The sequence below is a fragment of the Elephas maximus genome, chromosome 13 (assembly GCF_024166365.1).
Source record: "Elephas maximus indicus isolate mEleMax1 chromosome 13, mEleMax1 primary haplotype, whole genome shotgun sequence".
Lineage (NCBI taxonomy): Eukaryota > Metazoa > Chordata > Mammalia > Proboscidea > Elephantidae > Elephas > Elephas maximus.
The window spans coordinates 32,816,002-32,828,107 of NC_064831.1; the positions used below are offsets into that span (position 1 = coordinate 32,816,002).

Sequence of the window (12,106 nt, forward strand, 5' to 3'; positions counted from 1 at the left end):
CTGCTTGGCAGCAGGTGTAGAATAATGGGTGTTGTTGTGAGGTGCTGGAAGAAGAGCTGAATAAACGTTGCAAATAAAAGTAGAGAAAAATGCCATCGACTTCCCTTAGATTTGGATAAAAGATTCTCCTGGAGATGCTTTGTGGAGTTTTTGGGTTTTGTTTTTGTAGAAGCAAGAGCAAAGAGTATGTGGTCGATGAACTATGGCACTCAGGTCCTTAACCATATCTGGGTCTCAGACCCTTTTGCGAATCTGATGCAGCCTGCAAAACTTCCATCTCCCCTGAAAATAACCCTGGGACATACATACATGTATGCACAATTCAAGATAACAGTTTCCAGAGCTTCGAGGACCCATTCTGGGCCCCAGATTAAGGCCTCCCACTGTGGAATATTAGAAATAACCTTAAGTGGGCTGCTTAAATGAGCTATAGTACATCAGTGAGACGGGTTGACACCGTAGCCACAACAGTGGGCTCAAACAATATCAAAGGTCAGGAAGATGCAGCAGAAAGAACCAGGCAATGTTTTGTTTTATTATACGTATGGTTGCCATGAGTCGGGGCTGACTCAATGGCAACTAACAACCACAACAAATAGGATGGAATATTGTGTGGTTATTAAAAGGAGGCAGAGCTGGCGTCTCCTACTGTGCTCCAGCCTCCAGGATATTATAAGTGAGAAGTACAAAGTGCATAATAGTTTCCATGCTGTTGTAGCTACTGTTTGCGTTAAAACTCATACACATACAAAGATGCCATGTCTTTGGAAAGATGTACAAGACGTAGGTCACAAAGGTTGCTTTTTGTGAGGAAACTGGTGGGAACCTGTCAGAATTGCAGACCACGTGCCAGTGTTACCCCTTAAAAAATAGTGAATAATCTTTCTTTGAATTGATCATAAGCAGAATGAGGCTGAAATAAACCGGGAGGGTTCTCTCTTGCAATGTTTGCCTCAGAAAAACAGCTTCCTCCCCCAGTGGTTTTTAGCCTGATGATGAATAGAAATTAAAAAGTAATAAAATGAGCATTTTTTCCTAAACAGTTCTATTATTCAGGGTTACAAAGTAGAAGCTAGTGACGATTAACTAAACAGGTCTCAATGAGACAAATTCAAAAACATGTGTCTGCATTATTTCCTATTAAATAGAACCACTGGCGAATGGTATCCAAAAAAGATTTGGTTTTTCTAGTTATTTTATGGAAAATTGTATAGCCATTATTGCCTTGACGACGCACTAAAAGAGATAAGAATTTTGTTTGGTGGGGCGTATTGTAACTATTTTTCTTATGATTCTGTTTATTTTATTGGGGTGTTTTGTTATAAAAGTAACACATTTGTGGTAGCAAGTCAGACAACACAGAGATTTAGTAAACAAAGAAGGAAAACGTTAATATCCCTCCTGTTCTTCCCAGTGCCCACAGTGACCAATGTGAACAACGTTGTGTGTAACTTTGTGCACTTTATATATACCAAGCTAAAGCTTACATATGTACATTGTGGACTTCTTCCCATTTTTTACAAAGGGAAATTTTACCATGCTGTACACGTTACTCAGCAGTGTGCGTTTTGCATCCAACAGTGAGGTTTTGTGGACTTCCCTTTATAGGTCAGCCCCTGGGTGGCACAGACTACTGATGAGAAGTTGGTGGTTTCAACCCACCCAGCGGCACCGTGGAAGAAAGGCTTGGCAATCAGCTTCCATAAAGATGACAGCCAAGAAAACCCCATGGAGCAGTTCTACTCTGTAGCAATGTGGGGTCGCCATAGGTCAGATGAACACAACTGCAATAAGGTTTTTTTCCCCTTTGGCTTTAGAGGTAGAAGTCTAACTCATTGTTTCCTCATGTGTGCCCAAAATTCCCTAGTGTGAGCACATCACAGTTGGGTCCATGTTTTCCCTGTTGATGGACATTAGGGTTGTTTCATTTGCTTTTATTTATTTTTGCCACTACGAAAATATGCTGAAGTAAACTTTCTCATCAACATTTTCATGCCTACCAGTGCCGTTATTTCTGAAGAATACATTTTCCCAAGTGGGATTACTGGGTCAAAGGTTATGTCTCAAATTGTAATTATCCAGTTTCCCACCTCACCAAAACACCCACTGCCGTCCAGTGTATACTGACTCATAGTGCCCTGGCGGTGCCAAAGTGGGAGTTCGCAAACATAGTGTGCCATCCTTGCTCTATACATTGCCCTGTTATTTCCGTTGGTGGGGAGGGAACCCTTTCATGAAAAGAGCTTCAGACTGTGTTGCTAGGGAGAGACGTGCACACCATTACCAAGATGGAGAACAGGCCTCCGACTCCACCTTCTCAGTGAAGTACTACTGTGCTTGTCCTCCCCACAAACGGGTCTCCCACGTGGCTCGAGGCTGCACTACCACGCAGCCGGAGAAGCACATGTGGTGCTTTTTTGACTCGCATCTAGGGCAGATGATTAAAGAGACCACTCCCGCCCAACAGCCCACAGTGGTACGACACCAAGACTTCTTTACCTCGCTGTAGTGAGAAAAAAAAAAAATGTTTCCAGGAACTTTCATTGTAGACTAATTACACGTGATTTGAGTGCAGATTATTAAAGACCGGCTAGCTAATGGCTATAGGGTCCCTGTGCATTGCAATTCACTTTTATCAAAAATAAAAGACCAGAAAAGAGTGGATGGGGGCATAATGTAGTTAGAATGCTCTGAACATATGTGTACTGTTAGACACCCAGTGTCATGATCCACAGGTTTTCATTGGCTGACTTTAGAAGTAGATTGCCAGGCCTTTCTTCCTAGTCCATTTTAGTCTAGACACTCTGCTGAAACCTGTTCAGCATCATAGCAACATGCCAGCCCCGGTGAGAGGGGTGGCGGCTGTGCCTGAGGTGGATTGGCCAGGAATCCAACCTGTTCTCCTGCATGGAAGGTGGGAATTCTACCACGGAACCGCCACTGCCCCCATTTTTTATATGAGTAGTATACATTCTACTTTGATTTAAATCTTTCAGATTTTAAGCTAAATGACTAAACCACCTTTAACCATATAGGTGCAATCTACCAGCACTGTGTACAGTATTAGGGCAGGGTTTCCTGAGGCCAGCGCTCCCACAGCAGGCACATGGTGAATGTCCCCTGATCCCACCACTCAGGGCCACTGATTAGCCTTTTTTGTCTTTTCTACCCACCTTGTCCATGCCCTGACTCATGGGATATTACAGAGTGCAGATGGTATTAAAAAAAAAAAAAAAAAAGCCCAAACCCATTGCCCTCAAGTCAATTCTGACTCATAGCGACTCTATAGGACAGAGTAGAACTGCCCCATAGGGTTTCCAGGGAACACCTGGTGGATTTGAACTGCCAGCCTTCTGGTTAGCAGACAAACACTTTAACCATTGTGCCACATACTGGTCCAGAATTTAATGAGCTGAAGAACAACTTAAGTCATTTCATGCTCATGATTTTCGTTCCCCTTCCTTCATGTTGTACTCGCCATCAAGTTGTTTCCAACTCAAGGAGACCCGTGTGTGCAGAGTAGAACTACGTAGGATTTTCATGGCTGTGACCTTTCGGAAGCAGATTGCCAGGCCTGTCTTCTGAGGCGCCCCTAGGTGGGTTTGAACCACCCACCTTTCAGCTAGTAATCGAGCACTTAACCAGTTGCACCACCCAGGGACTCCTTCCCCTCCATACTCCTCCATAGCCCTCCAAAAACATCATCAACTAGTAACCAATACCAGTAACGAACAGATTGTAGGTACCAAAGGCAGCTGTCAAAGCAGAAATGCCACTTGAAAGGTGGAACCCAGGGAACAATTATCAGCCTTAATCCTTTTCTTGAATTTTGGGTCTTTTTTCCAGCAGAAAAGGACTGAGCCCTGAGAGAAGGGAATAGAGGGTCAAGTCTCTGCAGCAGCAGGGGAGAGGGGACCCGGAGATGCCTCGGAGGTCGGGGAGTCCCAACAAGGGCCGAGGCGACAGAGCAGAGGCAATGGCAGGGAGGGAGAGATGAAGAGAAAGAAAGATACCGTGTTTCTGTGTTCGAATAAAATGTAGCCAAGATTTATGGATCTTCAAATTACCTCATTTTGGCTAATACTATTTATAGTATATGAACAATTTGGGGAGTTCAGTTTTGGTAATATTTGCAGTATTGGACTTTAACATGTTTTTGTTGTTGTTAGGTGCTATCGAGTCGATTTTTAGTCATAGCGACCCCATGTGACAGTGTAGAACTGCCTCATAGGGTTTTCTAGGCTGTAATCTTTATGGGAGCAGATCACCAGGTCTTTCACCCTCGTAGCTACAGGGTTAGTTCGAACTACCAAGGTTCTGGTTACCATCCCAGCATTTAACCATTGCACCACCAGGACCTCTACAGTCTTTGACATAACTACCCCTTCTTACCTATTGGCACTGCTGTTTCCTAAGGTCCCGATTGCATTCTTCAAATTGGAATAACTGTTAGAATACATATGGTTCCGTTGTTGGAAAGACAGCCAAATAGCATCATTGATGGACAGCCTCCAGCCCCCTCCACACTCCTGTTTCATGCTGTGACCTGCGTTCCTTTTTGCCCACTCCTGAGGCTCCTCATCCTGCTCTACACTCTTCTTTTTCCGTAGTACTTCTCACTTCCTAACATACCACGTAAAGCACTATTATATTTATGGAGCCCTGGTGGCTAGTGGTTAAGAGCTCGGCTGCTAACCAAAAGGTTGGCAGTTCAAATCCACCAGCTGCTCCTTGGAAACCCTATGGGGCAGTTCTACTCTGTCCTATAGGGTTGCTGTGAGTCGAAACCTACTCAACGGCACCTAACAACAACAATTATACTCACTGTTTATTGTCTCCATCTCCCCGCTGGAAGGTAAGCTCCATGAGGATAGAGATCTTTGTTTTGTTCACTGATGTATTCCCAGTACCTACATTAGTTTTGATGCACAATTTCCATATTTATTGAATGAACAAAAGTGAAGGAGCAAATTACAAAGAAATCGGTATAAAATGACCCTGGTTTTGTTTTTCAAAAATACATAATCATGTAATTTTTATGGAAAAAAAATTTGTAGACAGATATATCAGATTTTAGATAATAATCATTACTCAAGGGATGGAATTACAGGAGATTTCCTTTTTCTGTCTTACTAACGTTTCCATTTTTCTCAACAAATACTACTTTTGAAATAAAAAATAATGACCATAACAAAATGAGGAATTAACTCGAGGAATTTGGTTAAACCTGAAAGCAGGAGCTTTGAGTGTTTATTTGGGGCAGACATAGGTTACAGTGGAAAAAGTTGTGTTATTATTGCAGAAATCTTTTTTTTTTTAAGTTTGATAGTATTGTTTTGATAATCTTAAATTAGTTTCCTGAACTTAGGTAGGATTCACTTCATCTGTGAGGGGCCATCTAATTTTTTTTCTTCAGTAGCGTGATAATAATAATTTTAGCTAGCATGCAATATGGGGCCCTTCATAGGTGTAGATTAGAGGCTTAAATAGGATCATACTTGACTGTGGTATCTCCCACCTAGCACAGTTACTGGCATATGATGAACATAAACAAGTAAGCAAGGGATTAGTGAGTGATGGTTTGGCAGGATATAAAATGGGGTTGGCTGAGCACGGGGTGGAAGGGAAGGAGAAGGCTTAGGGAGCTGAACAGCCTTCTTATTCTTGGCTCAGCTCTTCATGTATTCTGCAAAGAGCAGGTCAGCAAAAGGTGCTTATTGAACTGCAGCTCATAACACAGGCAGAACATGAATGCTCTTCATCACAGGAGCTACGAGCTGCATAGCTTTATAGGCAGTATCTCCCCCCAGGCAACGTCCACAGAACAGGTGCAGAATTACAGCATGTACTCATTCTGCCTCTTGTTGAATAAAGGCGAAGGCAGCCTCATGGGATTCTGTGTGCTGTCTAGAGTGCCCAGTGTACAGCATTCTTTATTTTTTGCTAGACTATTTATTTAAGTTTTGTGGTAATTTTTCCAAACCAGTGAAAAGAACATTTACATTAAAGAGAAAAGACAGGTTCTTTCAGTGAAAAAGTTCAGTGGTTATGCTTTTGTTTAAGATGCTTTCTCTATCAAGGGACAGAGTAGCAGGGGCAGGGTCTGGGGATCATGGTTTCAGGGGACATCTAGGTCAATTGACATAAAAAAATTTATTAAGAAAAAGTTCTGCATCCCACTTTGGTGAGGGGCGTCTGGGGTCTTAAAAGCTAGCAAGGAGCCATCTAAGATGTGTCAATTAGTCCCAACCCATGTGGAGCAAAAGAGCATGAAGAACACCAAAGACACAAGGAAAACATTAGCCCAAGAGACAGAAAGGGCCACATAAACCAGAGACTACATCAGCCTGAGACCAGAAGAACTAGATGGTCCCCGGCTACCACCAGTGACCTCCCTGATGGGGAACACAACAGAGAGTCCCTGATGGAGCAGGAGAAAAGTGGGATGCAGAACTCAAATTCTAGTAAAAAAAACTAGACTTACTGGTCTGACTGAGACTGGAGGGACCCCAGAAGATACGGCCCCTGGACTCTCTATTAGCCCAAAACTAACACCATTCCGAAGCCAACTCTCCAGGCAAAAATTAGACTGGACTATAAGACATAAAATGATACTTAGAAAGTGCTTTTTAGCTCCAGTGAGACTAAATGGGCAGCTCTTGTCCAGGGATGAGATGAGAAGGTGGAGAGGGACAGGAGCTGGTTGAATTAACAGGAGAAATCGGGGGTGGAAAGGAGAACTATCCTGGCACATCATAGGGAGAGCAACTAGGGTCAAATAACAATGTGTGTATAAATTTTTGTATGAAAAACTGACTTGAGTTGTAAACTTTTATTTAAAGCACAGTAAAAAGAAATAAAATGCTTTCTCTAAGCATATACTGTCCATTTTAAATAAGCCAGTTAAGATGGAGAAATCCGTCCTTGCCTCAAAATTAAATATTTGAGGAAAGACGTCTTATTTCTGGGATAGATGTTATTCACTTTCACGTTACCGAAGTGTAGTTTTACTGAACCACTCAATCTGAGACTGCTAAGCACCTGCCTGGTGCTGGGTAGGACCAGGACCACTGGCAGTCTGAGGTTGAGTGTTAACAGTACAAGCACAGGGGACATAGGGAAAAGGAGTCCTTCCTTCCTGGGGTATCTGGGAGGCTTCAAAATAGGAGACAATTGGCTTTTTGTTCCAATTGCCCCTCATTTTCAGGCGAACACTTACAAAATGCCTGCCCACCCATGAAAGATAGCTTCTACATAATTCAAGATTGCCCTGGATCTCTCTCATCACAGACAAAGAAAAGCCATATGAATTATTTACAGAGCACTAAGTTATTTCCTTTCATAAGCTTCAACTTTGTTTTTGTCTCTGCAAACTGAGATTTTGTTTATCCATGAATAGTTTTCCCTGGGGCATGAAAAATATGACTCTTCAATTATGAATGAGGCCTTTTGTTTGCATCCATGTTAACTAAAACGTGCAAAATAAACTGTGTTTTTCATTAGATCCCTTTCAGCTCCCCATGAAAACAGAACCAACAAAGGAACCAGCAGTTCAGCCAGCACCCACCAGGAAGCCCACTGTGATTCGAATTCCAGCCAAACCCGGAAAATGTAAGCGCCTCTCCACCTTTATTTGCCTCTCCGAGAGCCTGGGAAGAGTACATGCTAAGTTATCAATGTCAGCTTTTGAATTTATGTCTAACCTGCCATTTATCATTATTCATGGTCAAGAACATTTAAAACCAAGTTGTTTTTTTTTTGCTTTTCCACAATTCTTTAAAGAGTTAGTACAGTAAATTTGGCTTTCATTTCTCTTTAACGTTGTCATTAGGCAGAGAGAGAAGTGGGAGGCAACACTCAGAACCACTGCAGCGTCCCACATTAATGGCACCGGTAAAGATTTGGCAGGGAAGTAGTTGAAACTAATAGCAAATAAGGAGTATGCTTGTCCTGTCAGTAGCCAGATATGCTTATACGTGAATTGTGTGAAAAGCATTAGCCAAAAACTTCGAAAAAGTATAACAAGGTACACAAATATTTTTGAGATTAGTGTAACACTGTATTTTGATATACTTCTTTATTTGATTTTTTTTAATAAATGAAATTTTGTAGGAGATTTAAGCTCTTCAAAAAGAAATCTGATATTGTCAGGGAGAAGCAAAGAGGGCAGAACTTTTTTTTTTAGTTCCCAGAGATAGTTGGAAATTGTGTGTGTGGTGTGTGTGTGTGTGTGTGTGGTGGTTCCACAGCATGGGTATTGCCCCTGGTGATCACACAACTTTCTCCATGGGCCTCTGGTTTCATCTATGCCTGCCATGGGTTTGCACAACCCAGATGTACCCTTGTCTTGTCTAACAAGAGAATGTGCCCACTCCATTGCTCCCAACAGCACCACCAGCATCCTAGTTCTTCACCTGTAGCAACCCAGAGTTATATTGCAGGCCTATCCTGAATGTCATAATAATCTGTTTTAAGGGCTTGGTTTCTCTATACAGTATACCCAGAAGGATCATATTGGTTTTCATCTGTTGATGGTTTTGTTATTAACTGTTGGTTCCCAGGCAAGTATCAAGAAGATTGAACTGAGTTGCTATGAAGAATAAACAGGAGAAAGGAGTCAAGGGCACCAAATTCTGATGGGTTGTCTCTCTTTAGGAGGTCATATGGTAGCATTGGCTTAAACAATATGTATTTTTTATATAGCTCACAGATTAGTTCTTTGAGATGTTAGCAGTTGCTTGCCTCTCTGCTATTGTTGAATGTATTTTGGATTTTAGCAGGCATAGTGAGATATAGTTATAGCTGATACTGTCAGAAGCTTGTGTGGGTTTTAAGTAGTACACATAAATTTGCTCTCCTGTTGTGTCAGGGTTCCCTAGGTTTGATGGTTCACTAGGAGGACTCACAGGACTCAGCATATAGATATACTCACAATCATGATTTATTCATCAAAAGGATACAAAGCAAAATCTGTAAAGGGAAAAGGTGCACAAAGCAAAGTCTAGAAGAAACCAGACATAAGCTTCCAAGAGTTCTCACCTAGTGGAATCACACAGGGGCAGTTCTGTTCTGTCCTATAGGGTCGCTATGAGTCAGAATCAACTCGATGGCAGTGGGTTTGGTTTTTTGGGTTAACCTTAGAAGACCTTTCAAAGGATAGCAGTCTCAGGCCTGCTGTATCAACTCTTTTCTGCACACCTGTAAGCTGAATTAATACTCCTGAAATCCTCAAAAGGAGGAGTACCTTTAATTATTATCCTGACAAAGCTCCAGAAGCCATTAGAAAGTTGCATCTCTATGCTAGACGTGAGAAAGCTGAAGTGCCAAGACAGTTTTTAGAGAGTTGTTTCTATTTATACCAAAAACCTGTTCGCTAGGAGTTTTATTATTACAATTATTAAGCAATACATATATGCTGTGGAGGAAAAAGAATGCGACTTCTGGTGTCTTGAACTTGGAAGGGGCAAGGGGCAAAAGGATCAGCTTTGTGATGTAAACTCTTGGCTATTTTTTGTAATAGATATTTTATTTAAAAAGATAAAATTGGAGATTTTGGAGAAGGTTTACATAGCAAAGTAGGTTCTCATTTAACAATTTCTTTTTTAATTTTTTTTTTTTTTATACATATTACTCAGTGACATTGGCTACACTTTTCACAATGTGTCCGCATTCTCATTATTTCCATTCTGGTTGTTCTGATTCCGTTAACCTAGCTTCTTTGTCCTCCCTTACCTTCTTACCTTTGGTCTAGGGCACATATTGACCGTTAGGTCTCATTTAGATGATTGTTTAGAGGAGCACAGTACTCATGGGTGCTTTTATTTTATGAGCCACTTTGTCTTTTGGCTGATAAGTGACCTCTGGGAGTGGTTGGAGTTCCAAGTTTAAGGAGTATCCCAGGGTGATAGTCTTGGGGATTCCTCTACTCTCTACTGTTCCAGTAAGTCTGGCCTTTTTTAGAGATTTGAGTTTTGCTCTCCGTTTTTTTCCCCATGCTGTCCGGGACCATCTATTGTGTCCCTGGTCGGAACTGTTGGTAGTGGTAGCTAGGCACCATATAGTTCTTCTGGTCTCAAGGTAGGTAAGGCCATGGTTCATGTGGACTATTACTCGTGTGGACTGGTTTCTTCTTTGACTCTTTGGTTTCCTTTCTCTTTTGCTGCAGTCTTGGCTGTACTTTGAACCTTCCAGCTCCTTCCTCTTGGTACCTGTTCCTTCTGCCTGGACTATCCTTTTCTCAGATATCTGCGTGGCTCCCTCCCTCATCATTCCTTCAGGTCTTTGTTCAAAAGCCACTTTTCTCAGTAAGACCTTCCCTGTTCACACTATTTAAAATTGGAAAGCCCCCACTACCACCCTCCCACACATATACACCAGATACACCCTGTACCCCTTCCTGCCGTGAAGTTATTTCCTCTCTACTTTCATATTATTACCTTTATATGCTTCAGTATTTGTCACAATAATATATCCTAAATGACTCATTATTCCTTATAAAAAATAAGGAAACTGCAACACAGAGAAAGTCTTCCAGATGGCGACTGAGTTGGGATATCCCCGTGTGTGTCTTAATTCCCAGAGCAGCCCTGCCTGTGACTACGAACACCTGCCTAGATCAGTGTCTTCCTAATAGCTGGCCTGAGTATTTTCCTCCCTTTGGGAGTATTTTCCTGTCTGTGCCTAAAACAGGAAGCCCTGACAAATCATCCTCTTGTTGTAGGTTTTTCATGTGAAATAGAATCAGGGAATGTTCATTTGAAAGAAAGAGAAAAATTCTCATTTCTTTTCAATGCCCCAGCCAAATGGTGTGGAAGAGGTGGCTTCAGCGTGTCACAGTCATCCTCTTTTCCCATATTTTTGCATACAGGTTTTAATTAGCTGTCACTAACTAAATCTAGTCATCTTGTTTTCTTCTTTTTAAAACAAGCTAGGAATGCCCTTTCACAGAAATAAGAATGTGGTTTGAGTATAAAGGTATCATTTGTTAAATCGAGGGTACCAAGCCTGTTGATCTGGGGCTAATCAGTTAGAAAACATTTCATTATTTGGATGAGGGAGGGTTGGATGTACCACCTATTAAGAAGCAATATGCCTTGTTAGAATGATCCGGCAATTTCTAGCATAGGGTATTTTGTTTATTTTTTCTCAGCCTCAGTTTCTTCATCTGTAAAATGGGTAGATGTTACCTAGCGTAGCGCTGTCTAATAGAACTTGCTGTGGAGATGGATATGTTCTTTATCTGTGCCGTCAAATATGGTAGCTACTAGACACATGGGGCTGTTGAGTATTTAAAACGGGGCTCATGTAACTAAAGAACTGAAAATCAAATTTTATTTAATTTTTATTAATTAAAATCTTAAGTTTAAATCATCACATATGCCTATACACCAATGTGCATTGCAGCACGTTTTAAGTAGTCAAAAGGTAGAAACAACCAAAATATTTACCAGCAGATGAAGGGATAAGCAAAATATGGCCTATATATACAATGGAGTATTTTGCAGCCTTAAAGAGAAATGAAGTCCTGATGCATGCCACAACATGGATGAACCTCGAAAACATTACGCTGAGTAAAATAAGTCAGTTGCAAAAGGCCAAATACTGTATGATCTCACTTATATGAAATAAGCAAATATGTAGAAACCAAAGATTATTAATGATTACCAGAGGTAGGAGAGAGGGAGAAAGAGGGAGTTTTAGTTTGGAGGGCATAGTTTATGGTAACAGTGGTGGAATATTTTGGAAGAGGGTAGTGATAATGGTGGCACAACATGAAAATGTAAGCAGTGTCATTGAGTTGTAAATGAAAGTTGTATTGACAAATATTTTGGTGTGTATATTTTCACCATAGTAAAAAAAAAAATTGGCACATGTGGCTGGTAGCTAATGAAAAGCAGAGATCTAGCACATGGATGTTGGTTGGAGGAATGTATGTGAGTAAAGTGCCTAACTTAATGACTGACAGAGAGCAAGGCTTTCAACAAATGCTAGCCAGCTGCTCTTGCAGTGATTCAGTACTATTTTCACTCTCTACAAAACATGCGGTAAAACTAACTGATGCCTACCAACCCATCAATTTCCTGAGGCTTGCTAGGAGTTCTTTCTC

The 12,106-nt window shown here is 41.3% G+C and overlaps 1 protein-coding gene across 8 annotated transcripts in view; it reads left to right on the plus strand.

The window, feature by feature from the left end:
• The window catches only part of SH3D19 (SH3 domain containing 19), a 230,441-nt gene that overhangs the window by 180,430 nt on the left and 37,905 nt on the right, over window positions 1-12,106 (plus strand). For all 8 annotated transcript variants that reach the window (XM_049852784.1, XM_049852780.1, XM_049852782.1 and 5 more), the window contains exon 8: window positions 7,504-7,611. In XM_049852784.1, coding sequence (XP_049708741.1) covers window positions 7,504-7,611 — 108 coding nt within the window. The remainder of the gene's footprint in view (window positions 1-7,503; window positions 7,612-12,106) is intronic.